This window comes from Pelmatolapia mariae, linkage group LG10_11 (genome assembly GCF_036321145.2).
Source record: "Pelmatolapia mariae isolate MD_Pm_ZW linkage group LG10_11, Pm_UMD_F_2, whole genome shotgun sequence".
Taxonomy (NCBI): Eukaryota; Metazoa; Chordata; class Actinopteri; order Cichliformes; family Cichlidae; genus Pelmatolapia; species Pelmatolapia mariae.
In genome coordinates, this window is record NC_086236.1 from 4,618,399 (window position 1) to 4,639,244 (window position 20,846).

The 20,846-nt window shown below is 38.7% G+C and overlaps 3 protein-coding genes across 4 annotated transcripts; 1 reads left to right on the top strand and 2 right to left on the bottom strand.

The window, feature by feature from the left end:
* Nucleotides 1–192: 192 nt before the first annotated feature.
* Nucleotides 193–6,368, bottom strand: cnot8 (CCR4-NOT transcription complex, subunit 8). Its single transcript, XM_063485589.1, has 7 exons — nt 6,288–6,368; nt 3,538–3,766; nt 2,937–3,130; nt 2,179–2,340; nt 1,419–1,563; nt 1,166–1,276; nt 193–790 (listed from the first exon to the last, which is right to left on the bottom strand). Exons 2-7 carry the CDS (start codon nt 3,652–3,654, stop codon nt 662–664), a joined length of 858 nt encoding a protein of 285 aa, XP_063341659.1. The 5' UTR covers nt 3,655–3,766; nt 6,288–6,368; the 3' UTR covers nt 193–661.
* A 594-nt stretch (nt 6,369–6,962) lies between these two features.
* Nucleotides 6,963–15,844, bottom strand: fam114a2 (family with sequence similarity 114 member A2). 2 transcript variants are annotated; one of them, XM_063487970.1, is made up of 14 exons: nt 15,597–15,844; nt 13,627–13,869; nt 12,875–12,974; nt 12,603–12,704; nt 11,955–12,055; nt 11,697–11,831; nt 11,360–11,524; nt 11,099–11,222; nt 10,931–11,016; nt 10,591–10,686; nt 10,333–10,457; nt 10,162–10,234; nt 9,638–9,691; nt 6,963–8,653 (listed from the first exon to the last, which is right to left on the bottom strand). In XM_063487970.1, exons 2-14 carry the CDS (start codon nt 13,843–13,845, stop codon nt 8,552–8,554), a joined length of 1,482 nt encoding a protein of 493 aa, XP_063344040.1. In that variant the 5' UTR covers nt 13,846–13,869; nt 15,597–15,844; the 3' UTR covers nt 6,963–8,551. The 2 variants fall into 2 exon arrangements, with proteins under 2 accessions (XP_063344040.1, XP_063344039.1); XM_063487969.1 differs by having other exon boundaries at nt 11,955–12,070.
* A 1,751-nt stretch (nt 15,845–17,595) lies between these two features.
* Nucleotides 17,596–20,109, top strand: mfap3l (microfibril associated protein 3 like). Its single transcript, XM_063488326.1, has 2 exons — nt 17,596–17,836; nt 19,364–20,109. The coding sequence occupies exons 1-2, from the start codon at nt 17,596–17,598 to the stop codon at nt 20,107–20,109; spliced, it is 987 nt and encodes a 328-aa protein (XP_063344396.1).
* Nucleotides 20,110–20,846: the final 737 nt, after the last annotated feature.

Below are 20,846 nucleotides of genomic sequence, written 5' to 3' on the forward strand. Positions count from 1 at the left end.
ATTTAATGTACAACTGTTTAAAACAATGAAGAATGTAAAAAAGAAAAGTGACCACAACACCTGCACAAGTGACCGTGGACAGTTTGATTTGAGGGTGAATGTACAGGACAGCAGTTTGGCCAGTGAAGCATGTGAGTACCCAAGCACAATTATACACTCCAACTCCCACTGTTAAAAGTTTCTCAAAGTGGAAAAGAGCTAAAACATTTATTTGCATCAAAATTATACATTTTAATTTACAGGCCCTTCCAGCATTAACTTAAAAAGAAAAAAGGAAAGAAAAAAAAATCCCTGCAACAAGAGAAGAGTCCGGCTGATGAAAAAGACCCGACCTTTTGTGTCAATGTTTGGTCTAAAAATCACAGTATGATCGAGCAGCTGGTCCCATGCTGTAAAGAAAGATGTCACTGATGCTGTGAGTGAGAAGAAAACAAAAAAGCTTTTTTAAAAAAGTCTTATGAATATATGGCCATATACTCAAAAGTGACTAAAAAGAAAGCGGTGAAGGAGCCACTGTTACCGAGTCACTTGGCAGGGCGACGCTCAAACAAATATGCATTTAGTAAAGTCTTGCCGAGGGACGTCTGAGAGCATGTGGTAGGGGTCTGCTGGTTGGGTTTTAAAACAAGTGCATGTTCCACTTGGAGGGTCGAGCGCTCGGTCAGTGCTTGTTGTTGGTCTCCTCCTGGCCCGAGCTGGAGATGGCGTTCTGGGGTTGGGTGGAGCCCGAGCCCAGGCCGTACAATCTCCCACAATACTTTGCGTCGTCGATGTTGTCTTCGAAGAAAAGCTGCAGACAAAATATAAAGTTTCACTGACATGACTCAAACACTGTCTCAGGTGTGCAAACAGGAATGTTGCTTGATCAAAACTTTACACTTGCTTAATTTGTATCCGATTTCCATTAGTTTAAATTCATATTTATTTTCAAAGAAAGGACATTTGGATTCACAAACATGCTAAATAAGTCCAGTTTGAGTTTAGTGAATAACATTAAATATTTAAAGTGGTAAATTACATTAAACTACTGTAATATCTGATCTTTTGACTCAGGTCTCCAAAGTAACTCAAAGTTCGGATAAAAAGCAAACACGAGCATTTAATAATGCTGCAGATGCCATCGTGAGTTCTACCAGAGATCAAACCGGTATCTGTGACAGCGTACCTCCTTCATCCTGAAGAATGCCATGCCTGTGAGCAGTGAGTCGGACCCAGCCTGATGTTGCCGTCCAATCCTCTTCAGCTCCAGTTGGTCTGCCACTTCCTGTAGCCCTCCCTGCAGACACACCATGGTCAGATATCTGTCAAAACTCATCCTGATCTGACAGATGTCTTCTATTTAAAAGCGAAGCCATTAACAGCTTCAAGTCTAGCCGAAGCACCAACTCAGATGTAGTGACTCAATTATCCAGGTTTACCTTCAGGTTCTTGCAGCTTTTCATCAAGTACTTGACGTCATAGATCGCTGGGAAAAACAAGTTGAGGATCTGAAAGAAGTCGTGCTCCTCCTCGGGAAGGCGTGCATCCGTCAGGAGCTTCACCAGGTAGCCAAAGTCATACCCACTGAGGAACAAAGGACAAGAGGACAGCTGGGTTACACTGATGAAGTCTAAAGAATTACTTACAGTGTTCTCTGCAGGAACGAGACTGTTATTTAAAATTATTTCCCGAAATGAAATTGAGAAATTAGGTGGACTGTGTCTTGGAGAATGTAACAGATGTCTAAACTTATCAGGTTCAGCCTTTTCATTTCTACCAGTATCCACAACTTTTAGTCCCAGGAGCTTTCTTTAAAGGAAGTCAAATGTTCCCTTCTTTCAGCTTATTGCTTCTTTGGGACACTAAAATTATTTCTCAGAGTTTAATTTAGATCCCGGTGGCCATGGAATCCATTTTCTTCAAACCTCCTGCTCTTTGGTTAAAGTTCCTGGGATAGAAACAAAGCTAAAAGAAACAGAGATTCAGAAACTTGTTGAAGACCTCACAGATGCTGAAATATCACAGAAATACGTCTAAGAAAACGGTTCAGTTTGCTTTAACACTACACATGCTGATCTTCATTCATGGTTTTAGAAAGGTCTGCAGAGAGCAATGTTACACCATTTATTTATTGCTAAAATCATTTCTTTTTATTGTATACAACTAAAAGGTGGTGTAGGGTGCAAACACACGACTGACCTGTGGAAGGAGAGCCACTTGACGTTTTCACACAGCACCAGGCCGGACGTCATGAGGAGCTCAGCAAAGTAGAGCGTGTCGATCCCCTCCTCTTCGTGTTTTTTAAACTGGAGGCCAGAGTTCTGAAGCAGGTCTATGGAGTCCTGCGAGTACATGTCTTCTCTGGAAGGAGAACCGGAGAAAAACACATTTAGACAGTAAATCCACACTGTTTAAAAAAAAAGCTTCAGGCTTTGAAATGTGCCTTTTTAAACGGCCAGCAGGTGGCGAATCCCGCAGCTGCAAAAAGACCTGCGGTTGTATAGACATCTACGGGAAAAAAAACAACCCTTTGGCTCTTTTGATCTCATCAGGAAGTCACAGAGCAAATTGTCAGTTACTATTTCAAAACTTACTAAATATGACATAATGCTCATTTTGTATTGTCAAAGAGGGCAGCAAAGCAGGGTATGTCTGAAACTGTCAGCGTGCAGTTTGACCCTTAACTACAGGACTTTAACCAGAAGGTGCTGTAAAAGCCAGCTGTGTCCATCTTTTACATACAGTCTATGAGTGCAACAATGAATTTACAATTGCTCTAACATGATTTCAACTTAGTTCCAAAGACATGTAGACATATGGTGGAGATAAAGTTATATAATGCAGCAGGTGATTAAGTCAGCCCTTTTTCTCTACATTCAGTCACAGTCAGTACACTAAAACGTTCAGATGGCTGCAACACAATGAAAAGAACGAGGATTTAAAGAGAGTCCACTCACGTAAGGTTAAACTTGAAGTTAAACTGCCACGTTGTTGTGCCAGGGGGATAATCCCCTTCCTCATTCATGAACGTGAGCCCGAGCTGGATGATCTTCAGGAGGTCGACATTGCACCTCAGCAGCTGGTACTGGTAATCCACTGTGCTCCGAAACTCTCCAATCGGTCTGACAACAACTCCGGGGAACTCTGTGTCCTGGTGAACAATATCAACAAGTGTTTGTTTACAGTTTTTCTTCAGTCAGAAATCTGTCATTACTCACTGAAATAAGAGCCTGACAGCAGTGAAAGCTAAGGAAATGAGTAGTCATGAGTCCTTTAAGGACATTTAGGTAAATTTTACGATTAAATATGAAAATAATATTTGAGATCAACTGTCCCCCCCCCCCACAGAAAACATCAATAAACGGATATTTTAAAAATAAATAAATGGGAGCAGGAAAAAAAGATACCAATAGGGCAGGTATCTAGCGCAGAGACATAAATGTCATTTGTAAAACCACATCTACTAAATTAAAAAAGACTATATCACAAAATTCACCTCAAAGTCAACTGTGTAAAAACATTGGACAAAGAAATTAGGCCATCACTCCAGAGACTCACCATTGCAATGTAATTGTAGCTTTGAATAATCTGCCGAATCTTCCTCATTTCGTCCTCAACATTGCTCGCCCAGACCTCACAGATTATCTGACTGGAATCTGTAAGTGCGGCTGGCATGTTGGCAGGTCAGGTGAATAAAGCCCAACAAAAGCACTCGTTACCGAGGCGACGGGCGGCAGTACACCGAAAAAGGAAAAAAATAAAAATAAAAAATAAAAAAAACACAACTCTGGGGGAAGATTAAAAGAAAACTGGTATCAGAAGAGAAGGCAAATTAATGCTTGTAACACGAGAAAAGAACACACACATATGGGAAAACTTTTCATTTTCACATTAATAGAGAGGTTTGTAGTCAAGTCACTTAATTATCTGTATTCTGGTAAATTTTATTCATCAATTTGTACATCAGTTCATGATCGTAAGGTTGCCAGACAGTCAGACACCTGAGGTCGGTCTTATAAAGCAGGATTGGGGCTTATTAACACAACTTCAGGGTTAACTCAGTGTTATGAGGCTAATCCAGTGCTAAAGAACTCACGGCCAAATTTGTTCAACAGGGTATGTTTGAGATATGAAATCCACGCCTACTGACAGTTCAACCAATTCAATCAGTTCTCTGGAAAAATCTTTGGGAAAACTAAAATAAACAAAAAGAAAAAAAAAAGGTTGTAAAGATCCACGAGACCTCAGTGCATGAAGAGTCAAGTTTTTGTCTTTCCGTGATGAGAAATTTGGGTTCTCTTGATTTTTCCTTGACAGCTATGCAAAATTTTAACACAACTTTATTGCAAATTACAAATTTGCACATAGGTTTAAGTCTACGTCTGAACTCTGTTTTCATAATTATCATTTACCTATAAAAACCAGAAGTGAAACAATGAAACTGTCGCTTTCAGCTTGTAGTAAGTTTTTACAGTGTTCACATTTTCTAATAGTATAGTTATGACCTCCATTGGAAAATTAGTTGTTCTCCTGCTTATTTATCAGTATGATTGGTTATATGCTGCCTCCACCAGCTTTTTTATGTAAACATGCTTTTAACTAGATAGAGAAACCCTGGGTAAACTTGTCGGGTTGATAACTACCTCCGACCACTTAGTTAGATTGCTTATATTAGATAAATTAATCCAGACAACAGAAATAAACTGGGTACAATGGTTATACCATATCCGATGAAGCCAGTACAAATTTTTGTGTGATAAAAACATTGTGACATCAAGCACAGGATGATCCCATGCGTTTAGTGCGCATACGCTGTTGTATACAACCAGGCTATGAAGGCACATGAGAGAAACTAGCAGCTGGAAATGTGACCCAAAAATAAACAAATGACTTCTTCATCAAGCACAGCTTGAGCGCTGCATAGTAACAATCCATATGACAGGAAGAGCAAACAATGGATGAAAATTAGTGATACGGTTACATGGTGACAGAGGGGCACCTATTCCTCTATTTTTCAAGTTGCAGGTGGATCTCTAAAAACATTGTGCAACTCCTGAAAAAATATGGTTACTTTACTAAAAACTTAAGTGTTCAGCAGTTATACTTCCTCTTACAGTTGAAATAGTGAAATAAATACTATAAACGGTGCTTCAGCTAGTCATATGTCGTCACAAGCTTCGTTTTGAGGCAATCTAGATATACATGTGTGAGGTGTCCAACACCTATGCACACAGGTTTTCATGTGATTGCACGCACAATCATGACTGGTCTGCATTTAGTTAAGGCCAAAAAAAAATCTGTGTGATTTTATGTGCCACAAATCTTATGCCTTTCCATAAATATGTAAAACGTTAGTAAATTAAACCCACTTTAAAAAAAAATGTTTAAAATCAGTGGGTTTTTTTGTTTGTTTTTTTAGCAAATTCCCGGTCAAAATCTCACTGGTGGACTTAAAGAGAATAAATACATACATATACAGATAAGTACGTAAATAAAATCCTGAACTTTACTACAAAGACTACGATATGCAACGTAACGTAAAAATTTTAATATAACCACTAAAAACAGTAATCAGTACTATAGTCATATGGGTGTGAAACACAAAAAAACAACCGAGGAATGTGGCGTTTAAACACGCAGCACTAAGAACAAATCAAAGATATTTTAAGTGAAGGCTCTTTCAGCCTTCTACCCGTTTTAAGTGTGGGTTATTCTACACATCCAGTTTTTAGAAGTATAGAGCTCATGAACTTAGACAATGCTCCAAAATAACTACCCAAATAAGTACCCTGTGCTGACCACCGAGCGGCGACACTTTCTTCTTGAAGGACTTTAACCTGTTACTGAAAGGTGTCCCATTATAGTGATGCCTGCTGTTACAGTGACAGGTATAAAGCGCCTTTGTGTTACCATGACATCATGAAGAACTCACATTGGCTTTTGTTTACGATACTAGACTAGCTAACCCAAATGCTAAAAAGGAGAATGAAAATGAAAAAAAGCACAAGGGTCTTTTTTGGGGGGAAATTGTCGCTAAAAGTTCGAGAGCTTTTAATAACGTGCAGTTTAATTTTTTTTTTTAATAAAACTGACGACACTGCAAAAAAATATTGAAGCTAGCACGGCGTTTAGCACGAATGGCTAACGTTTACGAGCTAAGCCTCGAGTTGTAGGGAAAGCTACCATCACGGAAACGGAGATTACATAAAAGCAGCTCTGCTTTTCTACAATTTTATAGTCTCACTATAGTTGCACGCACTTCAAATACACCACAGCGCTGCTGTGGAAGAATAAAGAAAATAATTTACCTGAGAATTTCTTCAACGTACCCTTCCAAGCTAGGTGATAGCGCCCCTATCTTCTTCTTCGCTTTCTTTCTGCTGTTGCTGCTCCTTCCTCTTTGCGTTTATTAGGTGAGAACCTTCAAATGGGCACAGCGCCACCCATCGAACCGGAGAGTATAAAGTGATAAAATGACATGCTGGGGTACATTTGTTTCCATTTTTGGATATTTTCATCTTTATTTATTTTTTGCTTTCAAATATATTTTTACTTGGAATTCCCTAACGTCTAGATGGTTTCACTTCAGACACTTCAGGATTACCTTTTACATTTTTTGTTGTGCTTTAACTCAAATATTCATATATCTACTTCCTATAACATATACACTAATAAATTTCACTGGTAATCTAATTGTAATGTTGTAAACTGTGAAAGAGGTGCTTTTACATTGATCTGGATAATCCCTCCACCATAAGAACTATTTTCTACCAAAGACACAACCACAGTGAAAACAGTCAATTAGCCAGACTGAAAAATTGAAATTATAATTTCTATAAAGGATTAACAAAAAACATGTCTGGTTTCTCATCATACCAAGGATTCTGGTAATTTAGTCACGAGAAGCTAAAGAAAGTATGCGCACACACAAAAAGTCAAACACCACTGACAACATGTAAACCTGCAATTTAAACACAAAAAGCTTGAAGGAAGCACATTTATTTGAATCTCATCTCAGTAATATGCCATAGCGTACAGTATATTGCTCCATATTACTCCGAAACCATAAATTTACATGCCCACAACACTCAGCTGTTAGCAGTCCTCTATCTTCTTGGCAGACAGAAGCTTTCGTGTTGGATAGATGACAAAAGGAGAAAGCAGGCTTATAACACTGACACTTACAACCATCATGTTTGTATACCTCACTACTGAGTTTTATTCTGCTGTGCACTGCTTTTTTATTTCATTGATTGAAAAATGGATGAAACAATGGTTTTCTACATGGTACCTACAGGCTTTGGGGATGGACAGTAAGGACAAAGCAGACATGGAGTAAATTATAAGCTGTGGCAGGACAGGATGTTCAAACTTTTTTGATCGTCAACATTTGAGCTTGCACATTTTTGTACAAGAGGTAACCAATCAATATAAAGTTGGTTCAAAGGGAGTTTCAAGTTAAATGATAAACTGTACAGTATAAGAAAAATGAGGTTCATTTTGAATTTGTGAACAAAGCTGCTTAAAAAGAGACCAAAAATATAGAGCAGGAAATGAAAATAATACGTCCCTTTCAAGATTAATTATTCCATTTCTCCTAAACAAACTGTAACTCTGAATCTCAACTCAGCATCGCTTAAACATTTAGACGATTTCTTAAAGGTTTATTTAAAATGCTCTTACAGAATGCAAGGGCATTAATGTAAAATATTCAAGCTATGTGACCAGCTTGTTGGTCTTTTGTTTAAATGCTCCACGATCTTTCTATCAAATCTAGTAAAAGTGGTGCAGTCGTAAAATAAATGTTGACTCAAAGTCTTCTTTAAATCTGAGGCTGTCTATAGAGAAAAAGAGACGTTGGCTAGAACGAGTGCTGACATGCGATGGTGCAAAATTTAAAATTGATACTGGATGTAAATCTAGAAGGATGTGGGTTTAAAACAAAGGGAAAGAAAACTCCAAATATCATCCTTCAGTTGGCCACAGAGCAACAGAACTGTAGGCTTATCACATTCAGTCTGCCCCTGATTTAAGGACAAGTTGCCAAAAACTAAAATTATTGTGTGTCTTGAAGATTTTAGCAAACACACTTAGAGTCCAGCTGCTCCAGGACCAGCAATGATTTGCTTTGAAGTAAGAGTGAAGCCTCGTGTCTACATCTTACCATTTATTTTGTTAAGATGTTCTTTTGGAAACAAGTTATCACTGGTGTTTGGTGTCCTGTATGAGATGCCTGAACTAAGTGAATGAATAACACCCAAGAAAAGGTAGTGTATTTTGTGCAATGAAAGTAAAAATTGTTCTGAGTTCATTATAAATCCACACTGTTCTTCTTCTTCTGTACGCCAATGACTTCATATAACATACAGTCCAAATAAACCAGCAATGCGCAGAAAGGTAACACTGTTTGACAAGAAGACATTTTCTCTCCTAAGCTCAAAGTAGATTTTGTCTTGAGCTGAAAAACCAGACAACTTAAACATTTTAAAGATATGTCAGTTCTCTGCTGAGACTCTGAGCCCCAGCTTAGTGGCTGTAGTGGAGGGCAGAGGTCAGAGGTCAGGTCAGTGGGTCACTGCTCCGTAAGCTGAACTCTCCTCTCGATGTGAGATATCTCCAGTATCGGCATAAGGAGCTGGAAGGCATCCTGGATGTAAGATGCACTGTTGGATGCCTGTGTGGGATTTGAAAAAAAAAAAAAAACAACAAAAAAAAAAAAACAACACGTTAGTATGAAATACCAATTTCCAAATGTCCATACTAATGTCTGTTAATCTGTATGGGGTGCAATCATAAAGTTTTAGAACTCAAATTTCTACAAGCAGAGATCCTGATGAAGCAGGATGAAGTGGTGTGGAGGAACTAGCCAACCAATTTTAAATCAGCTTTTGCTTTTTATACGCAGAACTTGGTCACACTTTGTATAAAACACCATAAAATCAAGTCCCAGCACAGTTTTCTTTGACTAATGTAGCAGAATGTAGCTTTCGTGTTGAATAGCTGTCAATCTTCTCCTGACATCTAGTCATGTTTCAGTCATGAGCAGAAATAATTTTTCTTTGACAAAAGTCTTAATTTACTCTAATATCACTGTAGCACAGTCCTTGTCAAGACAACCAAAAGTTAAAGTGCTCTGAGCAGCAGATAAATAAATTGTTTTGTTTATTTTAGCTATAGTAAATATTTTTGATATACCTTTCTTACAATTAGGTAACAACGACAGTCAGATAACGGATTCTGTTCTGTTCTTCTGCTGAAGCAATGAGCTGACACGACTTCTTAGTTTTAAATTACAGCAAATGATTATATTGAGGTTCCTCCATAACCCTACTGGCTGGAAAAATCAGACATCTAAAGTGAGTCAGCAGGAATTTTACAGACAACACAACTAAGAAAATACAGACTAAATTGAGAAGGTTCAAGAATTGACCCCTGTGGGACACCGAATCAAATTTAAAAGGAAAGACGAGAACGCTTCTTGTTTCACACGTACGGACCTTTAATTGACATACTGAACTGCGAAGAATCCCAAAAGACGAGGATCTCTATAAAGTAGCCAGTGCCAGAACCCCTGGTGTGTTGTATGTATTTGAAAAACAAAAACATCTTGGACAATTCATTAATGAACATATGTTGGCTGCAGTAATGTGACACAAACCTCTAAAAATACTCCTGTTATCAGGGGGTTGAGGACTTCTCCCTTCTCGTTAGACTGTAAAACAGAAAAAAATTAAATTAAAATGATCTCTCTGTGGAACAAAGAATTAGTGGTTTGGAAGACAAAGTGATTTGGAAAAGAAAACACTGCAAAGAGAAGCATAAATTAGGGTTTGACATAAAAACAGAAAAATGTGGATGGAAACAAAATGATGAAGTTTGTGGCTAATGCAGATCTCCTTCTAAAATGATATTTATAATATAATAACTATGAGACATTATCAGCTGAACTGCTTACTATGATTCCTTATCAACAGTGTGATAATATGAAGAAATAATAAACACGTGGAGGTCAGATTAACAATAAATGACATCAGTGGAAAATAAAACATCTGTTACTTTTAAGACTAATAAATATACATAGTAAACATGAAAATCTAAGTGTGGTGGGGCAAATGCTTTACAAGCATCAGGTATCAGTGACGCACTGACGTTAAAACAGATGGATAGCATCTTGAAACTTACCCCTGCTGCTGTCAGGCAGGAAGTAAACTTCTTGGACAGCAGTGAGATTTCTTTACACAGGACAACAGTTAACCTGAGAACAGACAGCATGACAAAGGTATACATTTAATTAAAGTGCACAGAAAAAGTGAAATATCCCCACCCCTGAGTCCCCCGCTCATGCTGTCTTACTGTGACAGGACGCTGGCCTCTGCACTGCCATTGGAGAAAAGGATCATCTCAGCTAGTTTGTGGAAAAGCTCGATGGATCTGGCCGTCAGCTCGGCCAGACTCCTGATAGCTGCAGCATGAACCTCCTGACAAGATTCAACACACACACGATTGCTACTTGGTCAAATCCTGCAGTCAAGTATTACCCTCAAACGTCCAATACTTGCAATGTCGGACACTGAAAAAAATATATATTTTGATGATGTCAGTAAGACATACCTCCACACTATGCTTCTTCACATGCTCCTCATTTACATCTGTTTCCACATGCTGTTTGGTCAGCTCATTAATCAGGCTGGAGGAGCTCTTACAGGCCTGTTGGATGTTAGCAATCATACTTTAACAGGAAATTGGCGAGTTGCGAATTAGCAGTTACTGTAAATCAGAAAGTGCCCAGTCTAATAGATTTAAAAGCTATGAGTGTATCTGACATATTTCTGTTACTTTTCCCATCAAATTAACGACAAGGGAGACAAGTTAAGATCCTTGTAACATTTCGAATAATAACTCAGAAACTGGCAGGAATATGATTTTGCACAGTGAATTGTTTGAGCTGTACCTTGCTGAGTTTGTCTGCAGTTGCAGAAACACTGAGGCCCTCCATGGCCTCCTTTAACTCCCTCTCAAACTCTGATCCGTCTTCATCTGCAATTAGAAATGCACCATTGTTTATTTCAGGTTCTTCTTGCAGCTGTGAAACGTTTATAGCTCATTTAAAAGACATTACCTTTACTCTCATCAACTTCCTCATCATCGAACTCCACCAGGGAGAAGGAGCTTTTGATTTGGTCAAGCTCATCTCTGAGCTCAACTAACTCGTCTCCTGATAGAGTCAAGAGCACTGACTTCACCTACAGCACACACAAGAGAAAATACACACAATGACGCCTTTACTAGATTCCCCTGAAATGTAAAGCATAGAAACAGTGTCTTTGTATGTTTTTAGCTACAGCAGAAGTGATATTTTTGGCAGAGACTTTCATTGTACCTTTGACTCACTCTCTCGAGACAGAATCTCCAGAGCTTCAAGGTGTGACAGACCCTGAAATTCATCAAACAGCATCCCGTAGTGAGCGACCACCTTCTTGTCTGAATTTGCCGAGTCCTTGTCTGCTGACTGCAGTTCCTCTCGCTCCTTTGCCTCCCTCAGCACCTGAGAAACAAAGAGTGCCAGAGTTGAGAGAGTGTGACACATGAAAGGGACACGGCTCCAGAAATCTATGTCAGCCACTAAGCTTTAAAGTCTTCATATATATGTTCCCTCTTGTCCATTAAGTTTGAGTGAGATTTTAGGATTTTAGCTTGTTTTTGTATTTACTACCTACCTGAGAGAGAGTGGCGTTCCGTCTCATCAGTCCTTTGGTCTTTTTAAAGCCAGGATCACCTTCTGCTATCACATCCATCGTCTTCTTCCCAATGAACTCAAGAGCATCTAGACCTCCTGTTATCATGGTCTTACCCTGTGAGGAAAACCAGTTTAAACTTTTCTTTAAAATGTGAGCTAAAATAAATTACTAACTTTTGTCAAGTGAGAACAGTCGCACCAACACACAGGTGCTCTCTGGTTTTAAGCATCAGCTTACCGTGCTCTGGACGACGCTACTGAGTGACGACAACATTCCCATCGCACTTCCCACTGCTGACGATTCATCTACTGCTTTGTCGGGCTCCATGCTGGTGCCATCTACAGGAGAAGACACTAACGACATAAAAATCAATGTCCAAGGATTACACGAGAGAAAAAAAGATAATTAAAATGGGTCAATTCAATTAATTTCATTTTCATTTGGACAAATCTTTCCTTCACAAAGCTATGGGACTTGAAGGAACTCAGTAGCCTAAAGATGTTTAAATCAAAATGAAAGTAAAACTCTATTAATTTGCTGCTGTAACATCAGAAACGGAGTACTAAAGCAAATATATCCACTTAACAATCCACAGGATCAACAATTTTCTGCCACACTCTGCCAGCTCTCGTCTTATCTGAAGTACCGGTGTTGCATTTTGCTTTTATATTAATTTTGAATTCTTGGCAGATCTCCATCAGCCAGTCCTCTCTGACTGAAGTGATCAACATCTGATTGGTTCATTAGCAGCAGATGAAAAGTCAAATCAAATGTGCCCATTAAAGTGTTTTGATACATCTTGATCATCTTGACTGGAGAGCCTGGCTTTATTGATCCTCCAGGTTATAACAAATATTTTTCATATTCACAATAATGTGGCCTTACCCTTCTGTTTCTCTTCTTCCTCCACCTGAGCTGACAGTTCGGTTGGACTGGGGATTCCCAGTGATGTCTCAGCCTTCTCGATCACCTGAGTGAGACCTTGGCCTAAACAGACAGAAGACATCAGTACATATAGCAGAGAAGCTTTAACAGTAACAGACTGAAAAAGGCCAAAGCAAGACTACGTTTAAACAACAAATGACTAGGTGTTGTACTATTTTTCAGAGGAGCCAACTGTGTACTTGTAAAGACTGAGTGATGTGTTAGATACTCACCCACAGTGGTCACAGTAGCTGTTGCTGTGGATAAGATGGATTTGCCCCAGCTGCCCCAGTAACCCCAGCCACCCTGAGACACGGTCGACTGATTGGATGTCTGAGAATGAGGACAGAAGGAGAAAGAAGAAAAGACACAAAACAGATGTTGTGAATGAGTAAAACAGAAAGATGACTTCAACAAGTGCCTTTTAGTGGTTTCACAGAAAAATCCACTGACACATTAAAGATTATGACAAACGCATCTTGTTTAAAACTCACATTTCACACAAGAATAACTATCCAACACATCAGACCATTTAGTCTAAGCCCATTAGGTTGTTAAATGATCCAATAGATAATTTGATGACATTGCACATCAGCAGGGTCATTAAGAATCTCTCATGTGAAAGTGTTATTGCACCCACGCTCATCAGGTATCACACTTCCCTGTGATATAGCTTTACAGTGTCAACGACCAAACACACAAGCTTTTTTTGAAGATGTTTATGTGACATGATATGTTCTGGGAGGCAGAAAGATACTTTTATTCAAGTGGGAAATTTCAGTGTGTTTGTGTTTTTTTTAAGTGCACTTTAATGAGTAAGGTGAGATTACTTTTGTTGATGTTTGCACAAAATCTTAACACAAATATCAGGCTATTGACATGCAGGATGAAAAAGAAGTCATGATGGAAATTATGGCTTCAGCTCTTCTCTTTTTGCAATCATCTTTAGTTCTTCGAGTATGAGCAGTACTTCAATTTCTACTACCTTTGCTGGCTGCTCATCCTCTTTTGGAGTCTCCTGAACTTTGGCCGCAGGCTGGGTTTCTGGCCTCCTCCTGGCTTTTCTCGTCGGAGCTACATCAGTGGAGATGTCAGGTGTGGATGGAGAGGAGCTGTCAGGGGTTCGAGCGGGAGAGGAATTCTGCTTTTCCGGCGCTGCCTCTGCACCCTCGGCTGCTGCACAAGAAGCTTCACTGTCTGACATGTTATCAAATGTCTCAGTGCATACCTGTAAAGAAAGAGGAGGAAAAAAAGGCACTGCATAAACTCTGGCAATAAACAAAATGATTTGATTGTTGCTTTGGATAGTAGCGGAAATGCCAGGTACTGGTTTGTAGTTAACTCTCTTGTGCACTTCTCACCTCATTACGTGTCAGTCAACCTTTCAACTGAAAGTCAGTCAACTTCACTTGTCAGTTAAATTTTTTTGTTTAATTATTATTAGTAGTAGTATTGTTATTATTATTATTATTATTATTAGTAGTAGTAGTAGTAGTAGTAGTATTCAGTTTCAATCATGAGTAAATTCAGTTCACCTCCCACTGTTTCATTTGCTGAGTACCACTAAGAGGAGTCCGGGTTCCTTTTTTATTTCCACACTAACTTAAGCACATTAAAAAAGTACTGAAAATTTTACCTTCATATTATGAATATTTTCAAATTAAAAATCCCTTGATGTACATGGGCTGGGATTTCAATTTGTGTTACTTTTTCAGAATTTTTAAACCTTCATAACTTTATAAGTACATTTATATCTTTATAAGTTTTTACAGTTAAAAAGAAAAAACAAAACAAAAAAACCCAACGACGCTTAAACTCGGATAAGATCTGCAATCGAAACATTTCAACAAAATCACAGCTTCAAAATCAGGATTTTATCAAAATGTACGTACAAAAGAAATGAAAAAAGAAAAGAAAGGTAGAAAAAAGAGACCTTTCATATGAAATTAACTGTTTTAAGCAACCATCTATCCCACATAGTGATACAACCCTGATAATTTCACCCAAAATGCAGTTCTACCAACTTTTACCCAAATGATAAGATAATGAGAAAACATTTCAAACGTCCAGGATGCCAATAACATTTCAATTTCTCTATGTCACGAAAACGAAATATTAGGGGGGGGGAAATGACACATTCTAATGTCAGGGAGATAATCACTAATTTCCAAAAGACTTACTCTTAAAACAGTGACTCCAGTAAATCAAACTTGTGAGGGAATCTCTGCGTCTTTTCATAAAAACAGAAATATTTTCACCAGGGCATCACAAGAGGAAGAAACACTACATACTGCTCTGTTCATAAGCTGTTCTACTCATAAAAACGAGGTGCACTAAATGTTTCTTTAGCTTGGCCCTTAACCAAGGCTTTAACCAAGTTTAAAGAGATGTATTTTCTTATGGGTTTGAAGCAGAAGCTTTTCACATCTCCAAACGTTAAATCGTGGAGCAAAGCCGAAGCCAGTTTGTGATGCCAGAAGCATAACTGTCAGGACAAATCTAATTATTCTTACAATATGAGATTAATGCATTAATCCGACTTTGCATTGCTTTTAGCTATCCATGGGAGCTGGAGGTAGTGATGCTGAATCATATATAAGTACATAGAAATTCCAAAGTGGCAAAGAAAACAATCATCACACAGAAGAAAAAGTAGGAGTTTGTACAAATATAAAGATAATCCATAAAAATGTGTATGTCACGTTTTCTTGTAGTCCGTGGTAATATTTTAGCGCTGGGATATCAATACGTACTGGATGTTTACTGGATTTACTGTCAAGTTCTCCCTTTCAAAACGCTTGCTAACAGTTTAGGAGAACATCTAGTTCGTGTCTTGCAAGTATCGTTTACACGAGCGTCAGCTGTTTTTTAGCATCGACTGCTGGTTCAACTATAATAAACTAATAATTTAATGAGAAAAAACAAGCTAACTTAAGTTCCTTGCTATTAACTCACCTTTTCTCCTGCTCAGCTGTCAAAGTCGTAATGTTAGCAGGTGACGTTAGCTCAATCAGCTAATAGTTCTAGTAGTTTCCGCTTCCAAATTAAAAATAAGAACCGCCTTTTATTGTGTCGGTTTGCACTTTAGTATCTACACCTTTAGCAACTTCTAGTTTTCTAACAAACACTTTAATGGCTCAGGTTTTCGTGCTGTGGTTTTTTCCACCAGGATTAGCCACGTCATATTTTGTTTTCAAAGTCTAGCTGTTAGCCACAATGAAAACCACGAATTCCTGTTATTCTCTTCAAAATAAAAGTATGTGGCACATTGATGCTCACAAATTGACTGTAAAATCGAGAATAAGTTCACGTATTGATCTTTATAGAAGAGAAAAAACAAATGTGCTCAAAGTTTAATTTACAAAAAGTACAAACTCGAACCGAAAAGTTAGGTTAATAGTTTAGGGTTCAGTTTTTGCAATATTATTTTGAAATGAATCAGTCCCATTAGGGGGTCTGTCGTCCTGGATTAAAAAAAAGAAAACAAGACTTCCGGAAACGTCAAAATAAAATGCGCTTAGTTAATGTATTGCTACTTTAATAATAATAATAATAATAATAATAATAATAATAATGTTTAATTATAACAACAATATACAAATACAAATGACTATTATATCCCTTGTTATTACTTATTGAAAAAATAGAGAAACACGATTAAAGATAAAAACTGCTAATGAATCACTGAATAAATAACAAAACGTTCAGTACATAAACTGTTTGACTTAGATTATTTCTTATAAATCGTGTAAAAATGTAAAATAAATAAATAAATAGGCGACAGTGACGTGAAGTCACCTACCTGCATGGAAGAGTTGACAGAAAACCACACCCATTCACTCATACCTGTACTAGGAAGTGAATGGGTCGGATGGATTGTGCTTCCTTGGCTGGCACACTTCAAGGTAAATTACTAAAATAATTTTAAAACTTCACACTGCAGGCGAAAGCGCATCAAATCCGACTTTTTTGACCCTGTGCGACCCATATCCGATCATGGTATGACAGTGTGAACAGCACAAATCCGATATTTTCAAATCCGACCTGGGTCACTTTCGTATGTGGTACTGAATCCCATACATATCTGATGTTTTTTGCCACTTGCTGATGGTGGATTTGGCTGCCTTGGTTTCTGTGGGCAACAGGTGGGAATTTAAATGGTAATGTATGGACTACTTCGAAAACCATTATCGTGCCTGGGACGCTAGTGCGGTAACAAGAGCCAGTTTGTTATTTAATCAAGCTGTGTCTGACCTATATTTCTTGTGTTATATTTCTGTTTAAAACTCAGTGTATTATATCACAACAGTACCTTTTACTGATACTTTCAGTCTGTAAAGGAATTGCACACTTTTCTGATAATTTATTCTGAATTGTTAGTTTAGCGCACTCATTAAGTATCACTGTAAATGTGCCTCACGCCTGTCCCGTTCGCCCTATACTTAATGTAATAACCGAGATTTCTTTTCAGTACACTTACACAGGGTTTAGAAAAGATAGATAAAAAAATGAGCTAAAAGTGCCGTCAGAGCAAAATAATAATGTTATTCAAATAAAAGGGTGATGATTTTGTAATTTAAATGTTGGGACATGGAGAAAAATGAGATCAAGAATTCAACAAAGTGCTCTGAAAAAAAAGATTAAAAAACAAACGAACAAGCAAAAAAAAAAAAAAACCTCACTGGAAGAAGAGCTTAAACACAACATTTAAACTCAAATGATTTCCTTTTAATTAAAATTGTCCTGTAATGGTTTTATGTCCAGATGATTACTGCATAAAATACTAATATACTAAACATTCAAATTTATGAAATGCAGACGTACATATTATAAAGACACTAAAGAGCTAAGGGCCTGTTGTCATATGACGCTACATCAGATTTGACCGTTGACTTTTCCTGTTTTGCAGGTTTGTCTCGTCCCAATGTGAGCTGAACCTGTGGCTCTTTTCAACATGTTTTTGCCTCATAATCCTCACCTCTCTCACTGGCTCGCCACATTCTTACTGCTCAATTGCTGGAAAGCAGGTGGAGCTCACAATGGGTCAGAGGTGGTGACCTCAATGCAGCGGGCTAGCATCCCATCCATCGTGGTGAAGGAGGGGTCGAGCATGCTGATTACGTGTAACGTGACCGGGACCCATGATAACATCAGCTGGTACAACTCTAAAGGACCCCTGCAGGGTGACAACGCAGGTAGGATGAGGAAATGAAGCACCGAGATTTTGATCAGCTTCGAGTTCTTTTCGTCCTGCATGGCTTTTTTGTCTGAAAGCAATCAAATGAACTGAAAAACATACTTTCAGAGTTAGTGCTCATGCTGATATTTCAGTGGCATTTAATTCTGAAAGTGAAAAAAAGGTTTTATGTAAAGTAAAACTTTAATAAAGACACATAAGCACTGCCTTTCAACCAGCATATCAATCACTTAGTCAATCATTGTTACTGTTTTTACCATGAATAATACTTTAGTCACAAACAGTATGTGGAAAAAGGAAGTATGCTTCATTTCATATATAACATTTTGTGTGTTCAGACACTGAAAACCCCCTGCTGACCCACACCATGTGACACACTGTATCATTATTTATCTAACACAAACTGCAGAAGCAGTGTGTGATGAATTAAGTACATCTCACGATTTAGTAGTTTGCTGAACCACCTTTAACAGAAATAAATTGAAGGTCCGTTCATAGCAGTTTAGTCCGGTTGAGGTCCGGACTTTGGCCGGGCCGTTGCAACTTGTGGATTTGCTGCTGTGCTTAGGATCATTGTCCTGTTGCATGAGCCAGTTTTGGCCTAGTTTTAGCTGTCAAACAGTTGGCCTTTAGCAAACAGTTAGTGTGAGGTGTTGAACAAAAATCAAATACAGCTTATCAGCACAAACATGATGCTGGGTATTATTGCCAAACACCTCCACGTTGGCCTTGTCTGTCTAAAGGACATTGTTCCCGAAGTCTTTGAGTCTGTTCAGATGTATCTTTGCAAACCTAACCCGTGCTGCCATTTTAATAATTGGACTTCCATGAATTTTAACATAATAATCTGAGGCCTGGAGAGTCTGAGACTTAAGGTTGGATTTGTCTCACACTACTTCTGCATTTTGGCTAAATTTTTGTTTAATACATCCCGATGTGCTGTAATGTGTTACATGATGTTGTATTTAAATAATTGTAGACCCAGGACACTGGCATTGAATAAAACCATCTTCTGTATTTGTACACTTGTTACCATGTCACCAAAAGGTCTCTGTAGGTATTTTAATTTTCAAATACTTAAGAAATCCAGAAATTGTCATTCTGGTTGACTTGCTGAACTATTTGTCAGCAGGTGACAGAGATGTGTACTGATTAGAGTTTGAAGAAAAAGAATGACTGCCTTCTATTTCTTGTCTTTGACAAATTGCCTTAGGTAATGCTAGCATTCAGTAAATACTTGCAGCTAAATACTGAGCAGATCTTTCCTTTTTTTAAACATTTTGACACGATAGACTAATTTTAATCTGGTTTTGAGGTTTTTTCAGGTTACAAGTATCAGAAATGCTGCTGAATCTCAGTTTTTTTTGACTCCCAGAGAGTTTTTAAAAACGAAGTATTGAAATTTCATAACTACCATCAACTAAATCATTCGGATGCTGCTGATTAAGGAGATGAAGGAGATTTGAACATTTTAATGAGAAACTTTGTGGTAAAAGTAAAAATGTGTTGTGCGTTATTGCTGCAGGTGGAAGGTGGCAGATTCAAGAGGAAGGCATCCTGAACATCACGGAGGTCTTGTTTGAGGACCGTGGCAGCTACACCTGCGTTGCCTCGAGTGCCAGCGGCGGCACCCAAAACTACACGGTGACTCTTCGCGTTGCCTACTCTGACAGTGGCTTGGGGCTGCATTTCGTCGTTGTGTGCCTGGTGGCCTTCACCATCACCATGATCCTCAACGTGGCCCGCCTGTGCATGGTCAGCAGCCACCTCAAGGAGATGGAGAGGGTCATCAATGAGTTCTTCCGGACAGAGGGCGCAGAGAAGCTGCAGAAGGCATTCGAGGTCGCCAAGAGCATCCCCATTGTCACTTCAGCCAAGACGGTGGAGCTCGCCAAGGTCACGCAGTTCAAAACTATGGAGTTTGCCCGTCACATCGAGGAGCTGGCCCGCAGCGTGCCATTGCCGCCACTCATCCTAAACTGCCGGGCGGTGGTAGAGGAGATGGGGGAGACCGGGAGCCCTGCATCAGAACACATAGAGTCGACTGTGGCGAAAGGGAACAGACAGATTACTGCCCCCCCCAACCCCGACAAGGATGGAGAGGAGCAGGCACTGCTTTCAAGCAAAGGGCAAAGGAATGATGGAGGTGGTGACTACGTCAAAGTGTCCGTCCATACAGCTTCTGAGAAGACCGTCAGTGAGGATAGAGGACCCGCTGATGTGCTCCAACCAGGCACACGAACATCTGTGTGTTATGACAGTAACATATGACAAGTAATGTGAATCCCATCAAAAACTAATTTCTGATTGCAAATTAGTGATCAAGAAATTGTTAAATTGTGCAGCTGATTATTAGATAACATTGTTATCTCCTCCCTTTCTTATTTAATTGTGTCACCAAGTCTTGTATTGAAATATCTTGTTTATAATAAGTTATGAATTCATCTGTGGACATTAAAATACTGTTTTCCTTCCTGCTTAAAACTGAATTTCCTTCATTTTGCACATATATTCCTACGTTATGCTTGCAGTAATCTCCCTTTTTGCACATAATGCAGCACACACACACACACACACACTCTAACGTTTGTTTAATTAGTGATGATGAGGAAAGTGCAAAAGGTCCAGCTTTGTTCTCAAGAATTAAAAGCTGTTTCCTAACAGTTCCTCGGTCTCATTTTGCCTCAGTTTGATACAGCAGAGAATAGTCATTTTTTTTCTCCTTTACCCTCCTGAATATATTGTATTCTTATTTTTTTCAACCCTGGGTGTTGGCTCACCTTTAACTTTGCCTTCTTTGAGTTTTTCTGCACACAGCCGATGAAGCAGCAAGCGCTCATTATCCTCTTTCAGATATCATTTGCTGCTCTTCACTTGCGTTCGCTTTGACAGTCAGTGAGCTTCCACAGAGCAAAATGCTGCAATGAAATGTTCTCTGTGTCGATTGTTTTCATGTCAGCGCTTCCTGTCACTCACTTGAAACTCGAAGGCAGATGTAAAAGCCGGAG

Coding starts and splice junctions, on each gene's coding strand:
- mfap3l (XM_063488326.1), top strand. CDS start 17,596: ATGTTTTTGCCTCATAATCCTCACCTCTCTCACTGGCTCGCCACATTC. Junction 17,837..19,363: donor CCTGCAGGGTGACAACGCAG/GTAGGATGAGGA, acceptor TTATTGCTGCAG/GTGGAAGGTGGCAGATTCAA.
- fam114a2 (XM_063487969.1), bottom strand. CDS start 13,845: ATGTCAGACAGTGAAGCTTCTTGTGCAGCAGCCGAGGGTGCAGAGGCA. Junction 10,687..10,930: donor CTGCAGACAAACTCAGCAAG/GTACAGCTCAAA, acceptor AACATCCAACAG/GCCTGTAAGAGCTCCTCCAG. Junction 9,692..10,161: donor CCTGCCTGACAGCAGCAGGG/GTAAGTTTCAAG, acceptor TCTGTTTTACAG/TCTAACGAGAAGGGAGAAGT.
- cnot8 (XM_063485589.1), bottom strand. CDS start 3,654: ATGCCAGCCGCACTTACAGATTCCAGTCAGATAATCTGTGAGGTCTGG. Junction 2,341..2,936: donor AACTTCAAGTTTAACCTTAC/GTGAGTGGACTC, acceptor TTCTCCTTCCAG/AGAAGACATGTACTCGCAGG. Junction 791..1,165: donor CATTCTTCAGGATGAAGGAG/GTACGCTGTCAC, acceptor TTTTGTCTGCAG/CTTTTCTTCGAAGACAACAT.